Genomic DNA, 21,898 nt, shown 5'->3' with positions numbered 1-21,898 from the left:
GCCACCGAAAACAGATCTATCTTTCGGTGGTCTCGGTATAATGCTGTACGAGCCGCTGCCCACGAAACTTTAAGCACGGCCCTGTGGTGGCCTATCCTATATCGTTGCTAGACGCACGGTTATGGCTAACTTTAACCTTAAATAAAATAAAAACTACTGAGGCTAGAGGGCTGCAGTTTGGTATGATTGATGATTGGAGGGTGGATGATCAACATAGCAATTTGCAGCCTTCTAGCCTCAGTAGTTTTTAAGATGTGAGGGCGGACAGAAAAATTGCGGACAGAAAAAAGTGCGGACGGACAGACAAAGCCGGCACAATAGTTTTCTTTTACGGAAAACTAAAAAAAAACTAAGAAATATGAAACCCCAAAAAAAAAAAATTGTATATTTTAAAAGAAGGAAATTTCAACTGCAGAGGCCAGTCCATAAAAATAAAAAACTATAACCGTACCAAAATGAAAGATAATAAAAAGAAAACACCGAGAAAGACGAAGGAAGAAGAAGAAGAAGAAGAAGAAGAAAAAAACAGGCATAAAGCCACAAGAGTTTTACCACCCATCAACAAAATCCATTCATCTGGCGCTTTTACGCTGCGTATAAAGGGGGCGTATAATGGTTTACACACAACCGGACACGCATTTTGGGCGGCCCCCTAAGGAAACGTCCCATTTTGCGGCCGAGAGAAAGAGAGAGAGAGAGAGAAGAGAAAGAAGAAAGAAAGCCCCGGTTGAGTTGTTTCAACGTTGTACGCCGCGTGCGGGATTTCTCTCTCTCTCTCTCTCTCTCTCTCTCTCTCTCTCTCTCTCTCTCCTCGGGATAACAGCTCGCTTTATGCCTTCAAGAAGACTCTCTCCATTTAAGAGCAGTTAAAAATATTCGCTCCTTCGCCCAGACGAAGGAAAACAAAGTCTTAAGACTTGATACTGACAGAGGATGATCTCTCTCTCTCTCTCTCTCTCTCTCTCTCTCTCTCTCTCTCTCAATACGTATGCTAGATATTTACAAATGTCTCTTTCTTTCAATATGCCTGATGTATATTTACAAATCTCTCTCTCTCTCTCTTTACTTCAGAGAGCATCCGTCGCAAATTTATATATACATATATAATATACATAGTATATATTTACATATATACATATATAATTTCCTTGTTTTCAAGTGACGTCACAAACCCCTGCACAAACACCAACATGTCACTGAGCGATGACAAAATCCTAAACGCATACAGAGATAAATTTCAGGCTTACTCCAAGCTATTCCAAGTTCTCAAAGAAGCTTAGAAACTTAATTTTTAGTGATTCATTCGAGTCTCATAATCTCTCCTTGCGGGATTTGAATATGTCTTGAGAAGGTTAATTCATTTTGAAGACGTTTGTGATTTTGTGAGGGATTTTGAGAAACGTTTATGAATTTGTGGGGAATTTTGAAAAAGTTCGTATTTTGTGGGGGATTTTGAGAAACCATTTGTGATTTTGTGGAGGGATTTTCAAAAATGTTTTAAGGGATTTTAAAAAAACTTTTGTGAGTTTGTGGGGTATTTGGGAAAAGCTTCTGATTTTGTGGGATTTGAAAACGTTTGCGATTTTCTGGGGGATTTTGAAACACATTTGTGATTTTGTGTGGGATCTTGAAAAAATTTGTGATGGTTTGGGGATTTTGAAAAACGTTTATGATTTTGTGGGTGATTTTGAAAATCGTTTGTGATTTTATGGGGGATTTTGAAAATCGTTTGTGATTTTGTGGGGATTTTGAAAACGTTTGTGATTTTGTGGGGAATTTTGAAAAAGTTTGTGATTTTTTGGGGTATTTTGAAAACGTTTGTGATTTTATGGGGAATTTTGAAAAAGTTTGTGATTTTTGGGGTATTTTCAAAAACGTTTGTAATTTTGGGGATTTGAAAAAGTTTATAATGTTGTGGGAGATTTGAAAAAGTTTGTAATGTTGTGGGAGATTTGAAAAAGTTTGTAATTTTGTTGGAGATTTTGAAAAACGTTTTAATTTTGTGGGAGATTTAAAAACGTTTGTGATGTTTTTGCGGATTTTGAAAAACGTTTGTGTTTTTGTTGGGGATTTTGAAAAACGTTTCTGGTTTTGCGGAGGACTTTGAAAAAGTCTCGTAATTTTGCGGGAGATTTTAAGGAACATTTGTATTTTGTTGGGGATTTTGAAAAATGTTTGTAGTTTTGTAGGAGATTCTGAAAAACGTTTGTAAATTTGCGGAAAGATTTGAAAAAGTTTGTAATTTTGCGGAAAATTTTGAAATAAGTTTCTAATTTTGTGGGAGATTTTAAATAAGTTTGCAGTTTTGTGGGAGATTTGAAAAAGATTGTAATTTTGTTGGAGATTTTGAAAAATGTTTGTAGTTTTGTGGGGATTTGAAAAAGTCTGTAATTTTGCGGGGATTTGGAAAACGTTTGTAATTTTGTGGGGATTTGATAAACATTTGTAATTTTGTGGGCGATTTGGAAAAAATTTTAAAATTTTCCGGGGAATTTATTTATAATTATGATAATGCGAATCATCAACAATGTCTTCACGCAACAATCTTCGAAATTAAATATGGCCGCCCGCGAAAACGTGCGTAGCATTCCATTATATTTCTTTTTCTTTTTTTAACTTTTCCTCCTTATATTCCCGATTCCAGTTTCCAATAAAAAAGAGAGAGAATCCTGGAGTTTTATGTTTGATATGCGAATAACTTCCAGTTGGGGAACGAGATGCCGTTTTTCATATGGGGGGCGGGGGGGGGAGGGGTGAGACAGAGAGGGGAAGGAGGGGGGGGTTAGGGGGTTATGGAGCAACGAGGGTCCTGTGTGATATTTCCTGGGCCTTTTGTTTACCCTTTTCCCAGGTGATGCGATATGACATTGTTATTAAAATCGGGAGGGGAAAGGTCCTCTCTCTCTCTCTCTCTCTCTCTCTCTCTCTCTCTCTCTCTCTCTCTCTCTCTCTCTCTCTCTCTCTCCCCCACACACACATATACACTCCTCTTGTTTTTTCATTTCCCAGTCTTCCATTTTTATTGGCTTTTCTCTGTTCAGCACTAACCATTTTTTATTTTTCATTTCATTTTTGTGTTTTGTTTTCCGTTTCGGGGGTGTCCCCGAACGTATATATATATATATATATATATACGCGTATGTAAACATATGGACCAAAACAGACGATAGCATGCACAACAAGATCTCTCTCTCTCTCTCTCTCTCTCTCTCTGTCTTCATCATGATATACGATTGTTATTGCATGTATGTATGATTGTTATATATATATATATATATATATATATATATATATATATATATATATATATATATATTTATATATATATATATATATATATATATATATATACATATTAATATTTAAATGATAAATTATCATAAGAAAAACATTCTTTTTTATACACTTTATCCTCATAGTTAACTAATCATTGTTCGTTCATATATTATTTTATATATGTGCATGAGTGTCTGTTTATATATATATATATATATATATATATATATATATATATATATATATATATATATATATATATTTATTTATTTATGTAAACATGAAATCAAAATCAAATTTAAACGAAATCAAAATCAAATTTAAACCGTATTCTGTTGCTGGACGCCCCCGTAAAGAATAAATCCCAGCATAATTACGAAATTTTTCAAAACTTCCCGCAACATTGCAAACGTTTTTCAAACCCCCCAGAAAATTACGAATGTTTATCAAATCAACGAGAAAATTACGAATGTTTTTCAAAATCTCCCCCAAAATTGCAAACGTTTTTCAAACGCCCCCACAAAATTACGAAAATTTTTCAACTCTAGCAAAATTACAAACATTTTTCAAATCTAACAAAATTACAAACATTTTTCAAATCTAACAAAATTACAAACGTTGTCGAGTCATCCACAAAATTACAAACGTTTTTCAAATCCTTCACAAAGTTACGAACTTTTTCAGTCTCCCACAAAATTTCAAGCTTTTTCAAACACCCCCCACAGAATTACAAACATTTTTCAAATTAAAAAAATTACAAAATTTGTCATATCTAACAAAATTACAAATGTTTTTCAAAATCTCCTACAAAATTGCAAACTTTTTAAAACCACCCACCCACAAAATTACGAAAATTTTTAAAATCTAACAAAATTACAAACGTTTTTCAAAACCCCCACAAAAATTACAAGCTTTTTCAAATCCGTCTTCAGTTTCAGGTTCTTCCACCTGTTGGAGTCGGTAATCACAACATCGACCCCCTAGCTTCAACCTCTTTCATTCCTTTTACTATACCTCCGTTCATATTCTCTTTCTTCCACCTGACTCTCCACCCTCTCTAACAGTTCTTTCTAAGTGCAACTGCAGATGGTTTTCTTCCTGTTACACCTTTCAGACCTTCTTACCGTCAATTTCCCTTTCAGCTCTGACTGACCTCTTAGGTCCCAGTGCTTGGTCTTTGGCCTAAATTCTATAATGTGAATTCGAGAGACAGAGTGAGAAGTAACATGTTGGGAAGAATTACAAAGCTGGTGAAAGCTATCTTTAAGATACGATTTTTTTCTTTTCAGTCTTTACTCAGATAAGAATTGAGAGAGAGAGAGAGAGAGAGAGAGAGAGAGAGAGAGAGAGAGAGAGAGAGAGAGAGAGAGAGAGAGAGAGAGAGAGATTTTACCTCCATGAGGCTTTGAAGTGTTATCCTACTTTTGTAAATTCAAGATTATCCTGCATATAATTGCGTTTGAGAGAGAGAGAGAGAGAGAGAGAGAGTAAAAGCAAAAGATAATGAAGAATTAAGATACTTTTTTCTTTTCCGTTTTTACGCAGATACGAATGAGAGAGAGAGAGAGAGAGAGAGAGAGAGAGAGAGAGAGAGAGAGAGAGAGAGAGAGAGAGAGAGGGTTCTTCAAAATGGGGAGATAGGTTTACTGATAGAGAGAGGAGAGAGAATGTTTTCTGGATGGAGAGATAGATATACTTAGAGACTTAGAGAGAGAGAGAGAGAGAGAGAGAGAGAGAGAGGAGGGTTCTTCAAAATGGGGAGATAGGACGACCTACAAAAGAGAGAGAGAGAGAGGAGGGTTCTTCAAAATGGGGAGATAGGACGAGAGAGAGAGAGAGAGAGAGAGAGAGAGAGAGAGAGAGCAAAAGATAATGAAGAATAATGAACATCTGAATGCACTTCATAGATTTTACAAAGGAATTCGCAACCTTGAGACATAATAAAGATATACACAAAAAGCACAAATAATAATTCTTTTAAACGATGGAAAAATTTAATTAAACAAAAAAAAAAGAAAGAAAGAAAGAAAGAGAGGAGGAAATAAAGATAGGAAAGAACAAGAGTAACAAAAATGGCAAAAGAATTAATGTGGAAATTCGTAACATAAATATGAGTTAAGTGCGCGACAAACGGGGTCGTACGTTTATGCTTTTTAGTTTTCTGCAAAAGAAAACTATTGTGCCGGCTTTGTCTGTCCGTCCGCACTTTTTTCTGTCAGCACTTTACTCTGTCCGCACTTTTTCTGTCCGCCCTCAGATCCTAAAAACTATTGAGAACAGAGGGCTGCAAATTGGCATGTTGATCATCCACCCTCCAGTCATCAAACATACCAAATTGCAGCCCTCTAGCCTCAGTAGTTTTTAATTTAATTAAGGCTCCCATATATGTACCAACAACACAGGCCACCACCGGGCCATAGTTGGAAGTTTCATGAGCCTCGGCTTTGAGTTCCTTGGGCCGTGGCTGTACAGAAAACTCCAGTGTTAGAGATATATGAGAACCCCAAAAAGACTTCGCATTTCCCAAAGTACTAAAACACAAAAATGTTCAGTAAATCTCTGCTTCAATTCCTGGATACATCTCATCTCTCTCTCTCTCTCTCTCTCTCTCTCTCTCTCTCTCTCTCTCTCTCTCTCTCTCTCTCTTTCACCCCGTCGGCGCTACCAGTCATTATGGGTTAATACTTAGGACAAATATTGCCTTACATTTTTATCTTAAGGGCAAACGTCGACCGCGGAACGCCCTAACCATTCCTCTCCCCCTCCTCCCTCCCCTGACAAACGCACCCCTAAGGGTCTTATACCTCCTCCCTCCCCTCCCCTTAAACTGCTCAATCTCCCCCTCCCCCTTTCTGCATCCCCACTCTTCCCGTGACCCACCCGAAAACAACCGATTTCTGTCGGTTCTTACGGGAAAATTTTTTATATATTTTTGACAACAAAATAAGTTATTTTGATTAAATTAATTTGTTTTTCACAACAAAATAAGTCATTTTGAATTAATAGAGCTGTAGAACTGAATATTTGTTTTTTCATTTGTGGAGAAATTGACCTTACATATTCACACATGCTAAAGTGACCTCGTTCTGATGTACTGTAAGTTGGTTCGAATCCTGTTGCAGATGTGTGAAGAATTTCATCGTTTGGTTTTTCATTTGGATCTTAGGCTTTGTAGTGACAAGGGTTCGAACCCCGCTAAGGATGTCTGAAGAATTTTTTCAGTTGGAACTTCAGGCTTTGTAGTGATTGGGTTCGAATCCTGCTACAGACGTCAGAATGTCTCCACTTGGTTTTCCAGTTGAGATCTTAGGCTTTATACTGACAAGGATTCGAATCCTGCTATGGACGTCTGAACAATTTCTCCATTTTTTCCTTCATTTGGAACTTAAGGCTTCATAGTGACAAGGGTTCGAATCCCTCCGTGGACGCCTGAACAATTTCTCCATCTGGTTTCCATTTGGAAATTAGGCTTTGTGGTGACAAAGGTTCGAATCTCGCTATGGACGCCTGAACGATTTCTCCATCTTGTCCTTCATTTGGAACTTAAAAGGCTTCGAATCTCGCTGTGGACGTCTTAACAATTTCTCCATCTGGGTTTCATTTGGAACTTAGGCTTCATAGTGACAAGGGTTCGAACCTCGCTATGGACGCCTGAACGATTTCTCCATTTTGTCCTTCATTTGGAACTTAAGACTTCATAGTGACAAGGGTTCGAATCCCTCTGTGGACGAACATAATCAAAGAATTGTGAAGAAATGGAGAAGCCAGGAGGGAATTGTGGTTATTACAATTACATACGTGACCAATAGATTCCAAACAGGTATAATGACATTCCCTACATAATGGAAATCATAAGCATTATAAAAGAAAAAACCGTTTTAAATATTCCCAAAAATAAATTCTCGAAACGGAAAAGTCTTTTTCCATTAGCGAAAACATAATCTAGATTTATCAAGTGAGAGAATCGACTACGTAAAGAAAAAAAAAGAGAAAAAAAAAAAAACTGCAATTTTCCAAAAAAAAAAAAAAATGAGAAACGGGGTCCCAAAAAAAGTTCATCATCATAAACACAATTTCGAATTAAAATCACCGAAATTTTTTTTTTTGGAGGGGCAGGGGGCTAAGGTAGGGGTTAGATTAGGAGGGGGTCCTTTGGATGCCGAGGCTAAATGAGTTCCCATAAAAACTGGGGGGGGAAAAATGGAAGGCCGGCATAATTCATAAACTAATAATCAACAATTAGTAGGAATTTTTCCGAGCTGTTTAATTCGGCCTCATTAATCTAACAACGAGACATAATTATAATCTCTAATTTTTTCCTTTGAAAAATGGGAGAGGAAAAACGTTGGATATGTGTGTGTGTGTGTGGGTGACGGAGAGGTAGGTGGAGGTGGGGGGCAGGGGGAGAGGTCCCTGAGTTAAGGCGGACAGGGGAGGGGAGGGGAGGTGAGGAGGAGAGGGAGTTAGTAAATGCGAACTAAATTGACTTTTGTTTTGATTTTTCTCTTACTTCTTCTTCTTCTTATTTTCGTCTCGGGGTACCTGGTCTGTCACACTGTATTTTAGGGCTCTCACCATCACAAGTTTGATTGTGCTAAGAAGATCTCACTATCACGCTGAGACTGATTGTGTCTTGGATATCTGTCATTCAATACAAGATTGATTGTGGTCTGAAAATCTCAGGCACTCCAAATCTGATAGTGTTCGGGAGATGTCACCATCACCGCAAGATTGATAGCGTTCTAGGTCTCACCTTCACTACAAGATTGATTGTACTCTGGGGATTTCACCATCGTTACAAGATTGTTGTGGACTGAATATCTCAATATTACTGTGAGACTGATTGTGTTCTGATACATCACCATCACTACAAGATTGATAGTGTTCTGGGGGATCTCACCATCACCACAATATTGATAGTGTTCTGGGGGATCTCACTATCACCACGATAGTGATTGTGTTCAGATCTCAGTATCACTTTGCGAATAATTGTTATGAAGATCTCACCATCACTACAAAATTGATAGTGTTCTGAGACACTCACCATCAATACAAGACTGATGGTGGCCTGGAGATTTCACCATCAATACAAGATTGATTTTAGTCTGGAGATCTAACCATTGCCACAGAATTGATTGTGTTCCGGGGATCTCACCATCAATACAATATTGATTGTGTTCAGGGATCCCTCAATACATCAATCACAAGATTGATTGTGTTCAGAAGATCTCACAATCCCTACAATATTGATTGTGGTCTGATTGTCAAACCATCACTGCGAGATTGATTGTGTTCTGGGAATCTCACCATCACTACATGATTTATTGTATTCACTTTAAATCTTGAAGAACATCATAGAAAAGAATATTAAGGCACCGTTTTGAACAGAAAGAGAATTATCTGTCTAACCCAGTGCCTTTTGGTGGCTTTCACAAGAGACAATGGCTATTCAAACATTTCTTACCTATATTCTACATCCTATACAGTCTGTACAGCTCTCATACAGGACTGTAAGGCTGTATTTTATTGGCCGTGTCATCACAGGTCAGCTACAAGGTCATGACATGGGACTGTTTCCATCTGTACTGTATCTGTTCAGAGGTAATTTCCTATAGGTGTCCATAGGAAAGGAAATAGATTTCAGCACCTATGTACTTTCTAGAGCAGTGACACATAGCTGGTTGGTAATCGATCTAGATAGCATTACATCTGTACTGTATCTGTTCAGAGGTAATTTCCTATAGGTGTCCATAGGAAGGAAATACATTTCAGCACCTATGTACTTTTTAGAGCAGTGATGCATCTAGCTGGTTGGTAGTTGATCTGGATAGCATTATGGGACGCAGAAATTTTTGCTGGTTGGCATTAAAACTTTTTTTCTTTTATTATGTTTGCTCTTTGGTATTGTGAATTCCTTATTTCCTTTAGAAGTCTTCATTTTGACTTTTAAAATGAAGAAATGCTCAGATTGTCAAATTATAGAGGTGTGTCTTTGTACGTTGAAGAGAAACAATGCCTCGTCGAAATTGAAGACTCCCGTTCACAAAAGTTCTTCCTAGTGTCAGAAACTTTGGGTTTAATTCTCGGAACTTTGTTTCATAGTGAAATCAAATAATAGACCTCGTACATTATGCAATTAAGTCAATTGTTTTCGTTAAGTCTAAGGTAGATAAATACGGCTTTCTTAAAAGAAAGTGTCATCCTGACTACCGGGATTTGCACATTCCGTATGGTCATGAAAACACGCCTTCCACGGAACAAAATAATAAACAAATAAGTAAGAATTCAGACAACTTTTTTGGTCGACTGTACCGAATTAAATATAAAATTTAGCCAAAGGCCAAGCACTGGGACCTATGAGGTCATCCAGTGCCGAAACGGAAATTGATAGTAAAAGGTTTGAAAGGTGTAACAGGAGGAAAACCTCAAAGCAGTTGCACTATGACTCAATTATTAGGAGAGGGTTGAGGAAAGTAAGATGGAAGAACGAGACTATGAAAGGAAGTTCAGTAAAAGGAACGAAAGGGGTTGCAGCTAGGGGCCGAAGGCACGCTGCAAAGAACCTCAAGTAATGCCTACAGTGCACCGCGTGAGGTGCACTGGCGGCACTACCCACCTACGGGGGTCTACTGAGACATTGCAAAAAAATTTGAATCCAACACATCCATTGGTTTATAATATTTCTCTATACAAAAATGTCTACAGTTTCTCTGAAACTATTGAAAAGTGTTGAGGGTAAGTTGTTGACAGCCACAAGAATTAAGATACCTCTCAGGTGCTTGATTCAAGTGTTTTATCTGTCCTGATGGAATGTATTTTTCAAATCCTTTCTCAGAAGTTGAGTAGAAAAACACTGGACTTTACAGCCAACTCAATGAATGCTGACGAAGGAATTTTTGCCTGCATTTTAAAAGCAGAATCGTTCTGGTTATTGCCTAAGAGTCTTATACTTTGTCAGTTAGAAATTAAATAGAAAACCTTTCTAGGTATTGCCTAAAATCCTCATACTCTGTCAGCAACGCAGAACAGAGCAACTTCCTAGGTATTGCCTATGAGCCTTATGTCTTGCAAAGTAAAAGAAATTTTGGGAGTGTTGCCCAAAAGCTTTATACTCTGTCAGTAATGTACAAAGTAGACAATAAATTTTAAAAATAAAGGTCTCTCTCTCTCTCTCTCTCTCTCTCTCTCTCTCTCTCTCTCTCTCTCTCTCTCTCTCTCTCTCTCTCTCTCTCCCCGTTTATTTTTCGCTCGAACTGAAATTCTCCCCAGAGAAGAGGAACCATCTGGTAGTTTGGAACTAATTACTTTTGCTAATTACCGATAGAATTCCTGTAATGGTATGGTTTGTGACACAAACAGATATGTGAATCACTAACGACATTGTCTTAAAATAATAATTATAGAAAAATAAATACAAAAATATAAGGAAAGTGACCACTTTACAATATGGGAAATAAACCAAGCTCATTAATTGTGAGTATCATATTTCTACGAAATATTAATTTTTCTTTGCAGGTACGTGAGAGATAATTCAAGGAGACGGAGATAGTCCTTATTAAGAAGCTGTTGCCATTTGACTGTGTGAGAGAATCTGGAACTGCAGCCCAAGAGAAAAGATATTAGATGAGCCCTCAGTCGTATTGAAGGTTAGAATAGTTTTGTGTGTTCAGGTTGGTGCTTAAAACTTGGGTTACATGAAACACACATTCACACATACACACACATATATATATATATATATATATATATATATATATATATATATATATATATATATATATATATATATATATATATATATATATATATATATATATATATATATATTTATATATTATATACATACATATACATATACATATATACATATACACATTTTTGTGCTTTTGGGCGTGCACTCGTTTGTATATGCAGGAATGTTTGTGAACGTATAGTATATGCAAAGAAATGTGTATTGTATCTTTTTGTAATACAGATATATACGGTACACACCCCTCATATATACATATACATATATATACTGTATATGTATATATATATATATATATATATATATATATATATATATATATATATATATATATATATATATATATAATATATATATATGTATGTATGTGTGTATGTATGTATGTATATGTATACATATACTCATAGTACGCATACTTGTATTAGTATAGTACGCCGCAGAAAAAAAATTATGTATCCAGTCAATTTTCATGTCAGTCAAAATATTCCTTTTAACGAAAATTACCTCTGTGAGAAACCAACCCATTTAATAAATCTCCACAAAATTCAAGCTTGTTCCTAACGTCTGTGAACAGAACAATACAATTTGATTACAAAAAAAAAAGTTATGAAATATGTACTGACTTGTCAACAGTGATACAAAATATCAGGCGCAATTTTCCGTAATATTCGCTTTCGCTGTACAGAAATAATAATTCGGTGGAAGCGTATAAAGATTGCAGATAATTTACATTGTGTTTCGTGCGATATCTGATATAGCATATCAGTTAGGAGTGTAAGTTTTAAAATATATAATAATAATAATAATAATAATAATAATAATAATAATAATAATAATAATAATAATAATAATAATAATAAGATCAATTTACCGTAAGGCTTTGACACGTAAACCATGATAAAGTACAATTAATAATAATAATAATAATAATAATAATAATAATAATAATAATAATAATAATAATTTACCGTAAGGCTTTAGACACGCAGACCATAATAGAGTAAAGATAATAACTTTGCGACATAGCAAAAATTAACAATAAAAATGATAAAATTGATAACGATAAATTTACCGTAAGGATTTTATAATTAAAGCCATGATAAAATAATAATGATAACATCATAATGATAACAATAATAATAACAAAAATACTAGCAATTTTCAGTCTGTCAGCAAAGATAGCTTATGACGCAGTACTTTGAAAATGAACTTTGCACAAGAGTAGACATCTTGAGTATTTTGTGATGGGTTTTCCATCAATAAAGAATAACAATTTCAAAGCCTCTGTGTTAACATTAAATATGTGATATCTGGCAAATATCCTCCGGTTATAAGAGATCCTGTAATATAATTCTTTGTTAGATTTTTCTAAGCCGCCGTTAGCGAAGTTTACCATCTATTGAGATCAAACTTATAGAAATTTATATTCGCGTAGAACGCGACTTTCGCTAAAATAATTTCCCGGTAAATGTAAGAAAATTATATAGCGAAACGGGGAGGAAACGCCCCAAATTAGGGTGTTAGCAAGTAGGTAAAAAACTCCTTTCCGAAATAATGTTCGCGTAGGACACAACTACCGCTAAAATAATTTCCCGGTAAATATACGAGAATAAAATAACGAGACTGGGAGGTCGGTGGCAAAAAATCGCGCATCGCGTCGCAGGCTGGAGTTCGTGATACGAATCTCTCTCTCTCTCTCTCTCTCTCTCTCTCTCTCTCTACGGCGAAGGCCTCTGCCCTTATTGCCAATTATATGTAACGAGACGGCGATACAAGAAGAGCGGGAGAGGGTGATTTAGAGGGGGGGGTATTCCCCCCCCCCGTATTGGTATCCCAATTGCCCAATAATCGTATGGAAGGCTCATAGAACCGCGCTCATTTCTTTGGACGGGGCTGTGAAAGCTCCGCCGCAAATTGATTGGAATGTAGCCTACAGTATTAGGCGAAGTTCCCCGACAGACTGGCGATGGGATGTTAAGTTCGGCTGGCGTCGATGGCGGTGATGTTTCTCTGCGTGTTTCGATGTTTCGGCGTCGTCTTCAATTTCTCCAATTTCTTCTTCAATGTTTCCCTCTTTTTCTCTCCCTTCTTCTTCTTCTTCTTCTTCAGTGTCTCTCTTCTTTCTTCTTCTTCTTCTTCTTCTTCTTCTTCTTCTTCTTCCCGACAGACAAACTAGAGATTCGGGAGAGACGTTTCGGTTGTCGGGAAATCATGGCTTGCTCTCTCTCTCTCTCTCTCTCTCTCTCTCTCTCTCTCTCTCTCTCTCTCTCTCTCTCTCTATATATATATATATATATATATATATATATATATATATATATATATATATATATATATATATATATATATATATATATATATATATATATATATATATATATATATATATATATATATATATATATATATATATATATCAATTTACTTGAGCGTTTTGAAATTGGTGACCTTTACAGAAATTTACTAGGCAATTTTCTCAGCCGGTTTGTCTGAAATTCATGGCGTTTTCAGAAATTCACTTGTCGGGAATTCATGGTGTTTTCAGAAATATAGTTTTCAGGAATTCGCTGCGTTTTCTTAATTTAATATGTCGGAAATTCACAGCGTTTTCTGAAATTAAATTTTCGGGAATTCGCTGCGTTTTCAGCCATTTACTTGTCGGGAATTCATGGTGTTTTCGGAAATTTATTCGAGATTTCAGAGCGTTTTCTGAAATTCAGTTTTCGGGAATTCACGGCGTTTTCAGAAATTTACCTCTCGGGAATTCATGGTGTTTTCAGAAGTTTATTTTTCGGGAATTCGCTGCGTTTTTAGAAATTTAATATGTCGGAAATTCACGGCATTTTCAGAAATTTACTTTTCGGGAATTCACGGCGTTTTCTGAAATTTACTTGTCGGGAATTCACAGCGTTTTCAGAAATTTACTTGTCGGGAATTCACAGCATTTTAAAAAATTTACTTGTCGGGAATTCTCGGCGTTTTCAGAAATTTACTTTTCGGGAATTCACGGCATTTTCAGAAATTCATTTTTCGGGAATTCGTTGCGTTTTCAGAAATTTACTTGTCGGGAATTCACGGCGTTTTGAGAAATTTAATTGTCGGGAATTCGCGGCGTTATCAGAAATTAATTTGTCGGGAATTCGCGGCGTTTTCAGAAACTTACTTATCGGGAATTCATGGCGTTTCTAGAAATTTACTTGGCTAATTTCTCGCTGTTTGTCGGAAGCTCATGGTGTTATCAGAAATTCACTCGCCTATCTCTGGTTGCTTCTCGGAAATTCACGACATTTTCAGGAATTAATCGACCATTTTTTGCCTAATTTTCGGAAATTCACGACGTTTTCAGAAATTTATCTGTCGTGAATTCACGGCATTTTCAGAAATTTCGTTGGCCATTTTTTGTCTACTTGTTGGAAATTCGCGGCGGTTTCAGAAATTCACCTTACCAATTTCCTGATGCTTGTCTGAAATTCTTGACATTTTCAGAAATTTATTTCAGCATTTTCTGGCTATTTGTCGGAAATTTGTGGCGGTTTCAGAAATTTACTTAACTATTTTCTGCCTATTCGTCTGAAATTCATGGCAGTCTCAGAAATTTAATTGACCGACTTAAATTTCAGGCGCACGAAATTTCCATTGTTTTTTAGTCTGCTAATTACGTAGATGAACTTATTGCAATAATTAGAACCATTTATAGTTTTCAAATCAATTCACCATAAAAAAACTGATATCTTGAATTCCCTGGAAATTACTTTTATTTAATTTTATTTTTAAAGCGAAGCATAATAACTTCATAAATCCAGATTTATCGGTTTTAGTGCACATAAAAGATTTAGTTAAAAAAATAAATCGCAAAATGGATGACATAACACAAAAGAACATATCGGAACAGTAAAGAAATAATATTCTAAGGTATTCAAGTAATATATATATATATATATATATATATATATATATATATATATATATATATATATATATATATATATATATATATATATACACACATACATATATATATATCTACAAGCACATCGGAAAGGCGGTTCCCACAAACGATATCCTACACATATATAAATATGTATACATAAATATACATAAGCATATCTGGCGGAAGAGAGTTTCGTCGGGCCTAACACCGAAGTCGGCGATTAGCGAACAGATCCCCCGAGCGAATCTCGCGCAAGTTTGTCCGCTGGGATGAATGAAGACGCCGCGAATATCCGCTGTAAATATGGAGAGAGCTGTAATGCGCTTAGCGGCCATCAATAAAGGAGAAGAAGAAGAAGAAGAAGAAGAAGAAGGAGGAAAAGAAGAGGGAGAAGAAGGAGAAGTAGATGTAGATGGCGTAATGGTGAATGAGATGCTGTAGATGCATAGCAATAAAAGAGAAGAACGAGAAGAAGGAGAAGAAGAAGATGGCGATAGAGAAGTAGATGGTTTGATGTTAACTGTTTTAGCTGTACAGGAGAGAGAGAGAGAGAGAGAGAGAGAGAGAGAGAGAGAGAGAGAGAGAGAGAGAGAGAAAGGTACAAGAGGGGAGTACAAGAGATAGGGGATTACACGACGAACTAGGCGATTAACGATAAATCCTCTTTAGGGGAGAGGGGGGTTGGTTTTCTAAATGGCGTCGGTGGTGATTTATGGGATTAATTTTTTTTCGAGTTAACGAGTCAAGTCTTGTCTTGGGATTTAAAAAGGCGTTGGAGGGGATTTAATGGATTTAATGTTTAACGAGTCTGGTTTTCGTATATGTGTCTTGGGATTTATACATCAGTTAAAGGGATTTAACGAATTTATTGGTTAATGAGTCAAGTTTTTTTTATTATACATGTCTCGAGATTTATAAACTCTTTAAAGGGATTTAATGGAATTACGGTTAACTAATCAAATTTTCATTATACGTGTTATGGGATTTTTCAATTCGTTGAAGGGGATTTAATGGATGTATAGTTAACGAGTCAAGTTTCCATCGTACGTGTATTTAGTTTTATAAATCCTTTGGAGGAGATTTAATGAATTTATGGTTAACTAGTCAAATTTTCATTATAGGTGTCATGGGATTTATAAATCTGTAGAAAGGGATTTGACGGATTTATTGGTTAACGAGTCTAATTGTCATTGTATGCGCCCTGAGTTTTCTATGAGCTTCGGAGGTGATTTACCGGATTTATTGTCCAAATAAGTTTCCACTAAATGTTTGTTTTGTAAATGAGTATAATTTCACTGTGTTTGTGTGTATGTGAACATGTCAAATTGTCTCTGACATATACACACAAACAAACAGTGAAAATTATACTCATTTACAAACAAACATTCAGTGGAAATTTGACCTATTAACAATAAATCCGTTAAATCCCCTTCAACGGATTGATAAACCCCAAGAGACGTATAATGAAAACATGACTCATTAGCCACGAATCCGTTAAATCGTTTTCAACGGATTAAGAAATCCTGAGACACGTATGATGAAAATTTGACTCAGTACCCAATAAATCCATTAAATCACTTTCAGCGCCTTTATAAATCCCACGACACGTATAATGAAAACATGACTCATTAGCCATGATTCCATTAAATCCCCTTCAACGCTTTATAAATCCTAAGACATGTATAATGAAAATATGACTCATTAGCCATTAAATCCATTAAATCCCCTTCAACGCCTTTATAAATCCCAAGACACGTATAATGAAAATTTTGACTCATTACCCAATAAGTCCATTAAATCCCCTTCAGTGGATTTATTAATCCCAAGACACATGTAATGAAAACACGATTCATTACCCAATAAATCCATTAAATCTCCTTTAACGGATTTTTAAATCCCAAGACACATGTAATGAATCATTAACCAATAAGGAATTACGAATCAGCACTCAAATTTTTCGTTGCATTTGTGAATGTGTCGTGTTTATGAATATGAATCATACATAGTGTTATAGTTTTGACTTATAAGAAATAAGTAGGCTATTCAGTCTACATAGATTCATAGTTCTGTAATTTAAGGCAAAAAATTGTGTTTATAGTTTGCAATATATTTAATTTCCACAGACATTATTATTCTGGTTGCAAGATAGGCTGTTATTCACTGAGAGTATATTGCACATATATTGCAAACGTATTAAGAAAACTAATTACCAATTCAAGACAAATAGAAGGAAATGTGAAACATAAAATAGGAATGAAAGATAATAGAATCAAAATAGAATCATAACGAAAATTAAAATTAAATAATAATACATTGAAACCTCTGTTCATTTAATTTTCTGCATCCATCTCCCTTCCTTCCTCTCCCTCCCTCCTCTCCCTCCTCCTCCCTCCTCCTCCTCCTCCTCCCTCCTCCTCCTCTCCCCCAATTCTACCAGTCTTTGTCGCATTCTTCCCTCTTTGTATATAATCAATTACCGCAAACACACAACAATTTCTGATCAGGCGGCGAGGGTGGGGACGACGAGGAATTTAAAATCACTTACTGAGGAATCCCTATATACACATTATATATATGTATATATATATATACACATATATATATTATATACTATATATATATATATGCTTTATCCTATTCGATCAAATTTATAGCGTCGGGAGACAGGCGCGAATCGCGCTACCGAGGGTGAATTGCTGGCGTTTGGCGTATTTGCGGTTTTGCGCGCGGGTTGGGGAGCCTCAGTATTTTCGCGTCACTTTTGACGCCCAGATGTGTTTAATTTCCTTGTCTCTTTGATTGTGTTGTGTGTTATTATTATTGTGTGTGTGTTATTTTATCCAGAAAGTGAAACCTATTCATATGGAACAAGTCCCACCAAAGGAGCCACTGACTTGAAATTCAAGCACCAAAAGAACATTATGGTGTTCATTGGAAAAGTAAGGAAATAAAGCAGAATAAAGAAAGACCAGGGCCTCATATTAAAGAAATAGAAAAAAATATAAATTGATAAATAAATAAATTGAGAAAAATGTATTAAAACGCAAAGGAGAATATGAAGCCGCTTCTCTCATCATTCTGTTACCAAGAATTCAGTAGATTTGACGATAAAGGTTTATATAATTCTTGGGTTTCAAGAGCTAAATTAGATTGATTGTGTAGGTAACATACAGGTAATGTTTGAACTTTTTTTTTTTTCGACCTTAAATGCGTCTCATAGAAATACGACTTTCGACGCGTAGAACTGTTTAATATTCTTGTCTTTAAACGCGTCTGTGATCATTCTGGTACCAAAAACTAAATGGCAGATCGAAAACACAGGTAAACATACGAGTAATATCTCTTATTATCAATTCTACGCTTTAAAAGTTTCAACACCCTCTCAAATTTTCAATGGGGGTCTGAAAATCCTGTTACCCTGAACTAAATAAATTGAAAATGTTTATTATACTGGGTAATATCTTCTGTTTGATTATATTCGACAAGATTTGAACAGCTTTTTAAAGATAATAGATTATTGAAGATCATTTGTGGTACATAATGAAAGATTAATGAGAATATATATATAAACGAGGCTTCTAATCTCTTATTGGAGGTTTCAGGAATAAATAAATTTCAATAATTATCAACATTATGAATTATAATTGGCGAACAAAATCATGCTAAGATAATAATCGCAGATTTAATCTGATGCAATTTGTTTGTGTCAAGAGCAAATTCACTAAAACCTTGAAGTTTGGATTACTGAGTAAATCTGGATTTTTGAGGGATTAAACTTGCCAGTTCTTTGCAGGATGTAATGTATGTCTGCAGTTATTTTAGGATTTAATGGAAATCTGCAATTCTTTTAGGATTCAATGTAAGTCTGCAATTCTTTTAGGATTTAATGTGAATCTGCAATTCTTTTGGGATATAATGGAAGCCTGTAATTCTTTTAAGATTTAATGAAAGTCTGCCATTCTTTTAGGATTTAATGGAAGGCTGCATACGCTGGTAATTCTTAAAGATTTATGGCTAAGTAACCTTTCTATTTAAAGGCAGCTGTGCTCGCGTTATGATGTACGATATTACGATACTTCGTTTTATAGTGCGCAGAGTTATGATGTTCGATTCTTGGTGTACGCAAATTATGATCTTTGCTGTACAATGTACGGAAGAGTGCTGCTTGCTTTGTTAATGTACAAAATTACGATGCTTGCTTCGTGATGTACACAATGACGTTGCTTGCTTAAAATGTACAAAATTACGGTTCTTGCTTTGCAACGTACAAAATTACGATGCTTGCTTTGTGATGTACAAAATTACGATGTTTGTTTTGTAATGTACAAAAATATGATTTTTGCTTTACGTTGTACAATAACATGAAACCTGCATTATGATGCTTGCTTGCGTGAAATCATCTACGCATTGAATTTACGCCGACGAACTTTACGGGAGAATTAAAAACATAAAATTCAATCTTCTCAATCTCCCACTAGCGACACGAAACAAACTGATATCGTGAAGAACAATCACCGTCTTTTCGGTACTTTTTCAGATAACGCAGTCGAAATTGAAGGCGATATTGAACATAAAATGAAGTCTTGTGACTATCTCGCATGATCAAAGAAAGATTCGGAATGACGTCAGATCGAAGTCTTGATTTTAGTCTTCCATTTTCTGGATTTCCCGAGGGACATCTTTCCCTGGCGGACGAGACATCCTTCTGCAGCAGTATGACCTAAATCCCTAATTCTCAGGACGTTTCCTGGACACCCTTCTGCAGTAGAAGGACCTAAGTTAATCCCTAGTCCTCAGGACTTTCCCTGGACATCCTTCTGCAGTGAGAAGGGACCTAAGTTAATCCCCTGAGTCTCAGGACTTTCCTGGACATCCTTCTGCAGTAGAAGGACCTAAGTTAATCCCTAGTCCTCAGGACTTTCCCTGGACATCCTTCTGCAGTAGAAGGACCTGACTGAATCCCTAGTCCTCAGGACTTTCCCCTGGAAACCCTTCTGCTGTAGAAGGACCTAACTTAATCCCTAATTCTCAGGACGTTTCCTGGACGCCCTTCTGCTGCAGAAGGACCTAACCTAATCCCTAATTCTGAGGACGTTTCCTGGAAACCCTTCTGCAGTAGAAGTATCCAGACTAACCCCTAATTCTCAGGACTTTCCCTGGAAACCCTTCTGCTGCAGAAGGACCTAACCTAATCCTTAATTCTCAGGACTTTTCCCGTACTTAGCCTAATCCCTAATCATCAGGGCCTTTTCCCGGACACCCTTCAGCAGTAGTAGGACCTAAATCCCTAATTCTGAGGACTTATCCCAGGCATCCTTCCGCAGCAGTAGGACCTAAATCCCTAACTCTTAGGACTTATCCTAGACATCCTGCTGCAATAGTAGCACAGAACCTAATCCTTTCTAGGACTTACTTGCAAATCGGGGATCCGAGGACGAGGTCTGGTACCACGAGGGCGCCGAGGCGCGGGCGTCGTACACGTCGGGGGTGCAGTAGGTGGTGGGTGGGGGCGCCGGGGGGTACGCCACGGGCTGCATACCCGCGGGCTGCATGGCTGCCGCAGCCGCCGCCCGCCCGTAGCTGCCGGAGTCGAGGAGGTCGATCCGACGGTCGTCGAGGAGGTCGAGGGCGCGCCGTTGCTCCTCCAGGGGCGAGAGGATATCGGTGACGGAGAAGGGTGTGGTGTGGCGCGGACTGAGGGTCATCAGGTCGCCGCCCGGAGGGGTCGAGCTCGACCCCCCTAATCCTCCTCCTCCTCCCCCTCCTCCTCCTACGAGGAGGTTCTCCTCCGGGTCGCGCTTCAGGTGGTAGTAATAGTATGGAGGAGGAGGAGGGGGAGGAGGATGGGCGGCGGTGGCAGCGGCGGCGGCGGTAGCAGCGGCGTCCAGGTGATAGGCGGCGGCGTGCGTCGTAGCGGCGGCGGCGGCGGCGGCGTGGGCTAGCAGGGCCGCCTGTCGCGTCGGCGGCGGCGGCGGCGGGTGTTGATGGAGGGAGGAGGAGGAGGAGGAAGAGGAAGAAGAAGAGGAGGAGGAGGAGGAGGAGGAGGAGGCTACGACGACGCCCAGTGGTGGGGGAACAGCCAGCGTGACGACGGCGCCGCGAACTGCCTGGGTGGCCCGCCCCTGCTGCAGAAGAAGCTGCTGGTGCTTCTGCTGGTGGTGTCGTCACGTCACAGGGGCGTCGCTGTCTCTCTCGAGATGGAGGCGGCTGAGGAGTAGGAGACCTTCCTTATTCCTTCTGTCTTCTCTCTCTTTCTCTCTCTCTCTCTCTCTCTCTCTCTCTCTCTCTCTCTCTCTCTCTCTCTCTTGCCTGGTGGTGCTGGTTGGTGTTGATGTTGATGTTGATGATGTCGATGGTGATGAGGGTATATACCGCCGTCGCTCTTGTGCTATCTATCTCTCTGTCCCTCTCTCTTTCTCTCTCTTTCTTGCTCTCTTTCTCTCTCTCTCTCTCTCTCTTGAGAGAGAGGCTGCCTCAGCCTGCCTGGCCTGCCCCTCGCCGTGTGTACGCCTCTCGAGCAGAGAGCCAGTAACCAGCCACACTCACACGGAAAACATTGGTGACCGCAATGCACACGCACACGCCAAGGTCCGCCACCGAACGGAGTCTTTCTGACGGAAAAACTCCCGACTCCATAGACGCTCTCCGAGGGGAGGGGACGCCGCGCTCGCCGGCCAATCACCGCCCGCCTTCGTCGCCCCGAAGCCGAGGGCCGGATCGCGGAGGCCTGGGTGGCTCCGCCCCCGACCGCCGCCCCCATTGGCCGAGCGGCCGAGGATGATGGCCCGGACCCCGCCTTCTCCGTTATTGGTTTATAGTTGCTCGCGCGCAACGTTATCGCGGGGCTACGCCCACTTCTTCTTCTTCTTCTTCTTCTTCTTCTGCATGCTTCGCGTCCGGGGGTCCTTCCCCCTCCCCGAGCCCCTTTCCCCTATCCTTCC

General features: G+C 38.1%; 1 protein-coding gene across 1 annotated transcript in view; it reads right to left on the bottom strand.

The window, feature by feature from the left end:
- Nucleotides 1-21,637, bottom strand: part of LOC136841383 (homeobox protein Nkx-2.1-like) — a 65,402-nt gene extending 43,765 nt beyond the window's left edge. Inside the window, exon 1 of the mRNA XM_067108294.1 lies at nucleotides 20,371-21,637. Coding sequence (XP_066964395.1) covers nucleotides 20,371-20,662 — 292 coding nt within the window. The 5' untranslated portion in view covers nucleotides 20,663-21,637. The remainder of the gene's footprint in view (nucleotides 1-20,370) is intronic.
- Nucleotides 21,638-21,898: the final 261 nt, after the last annotated feature.

Source organism: Macrobrachium rosenbergii, chromosome 9 (genome assembly GCF_040412425.1).
Source record: "Macrobrachium rosenbergii isolate ZJJX-2024 chromosome 9, ASM4041242v1, whole genome shotgun sequence".
Lineage (NCBI taxonomy): Eukaryota > Metazoa > Arthropoda > Malacostraca > Decapoda > Palaemonidae > Macrobrachium > Macrobrachium rosenbergii.
The sequence above is the reverse complement of the archived record's forward strand: the minus strand, read 5'-3'. Positions and strand labels throughout refer to the sequence as shown.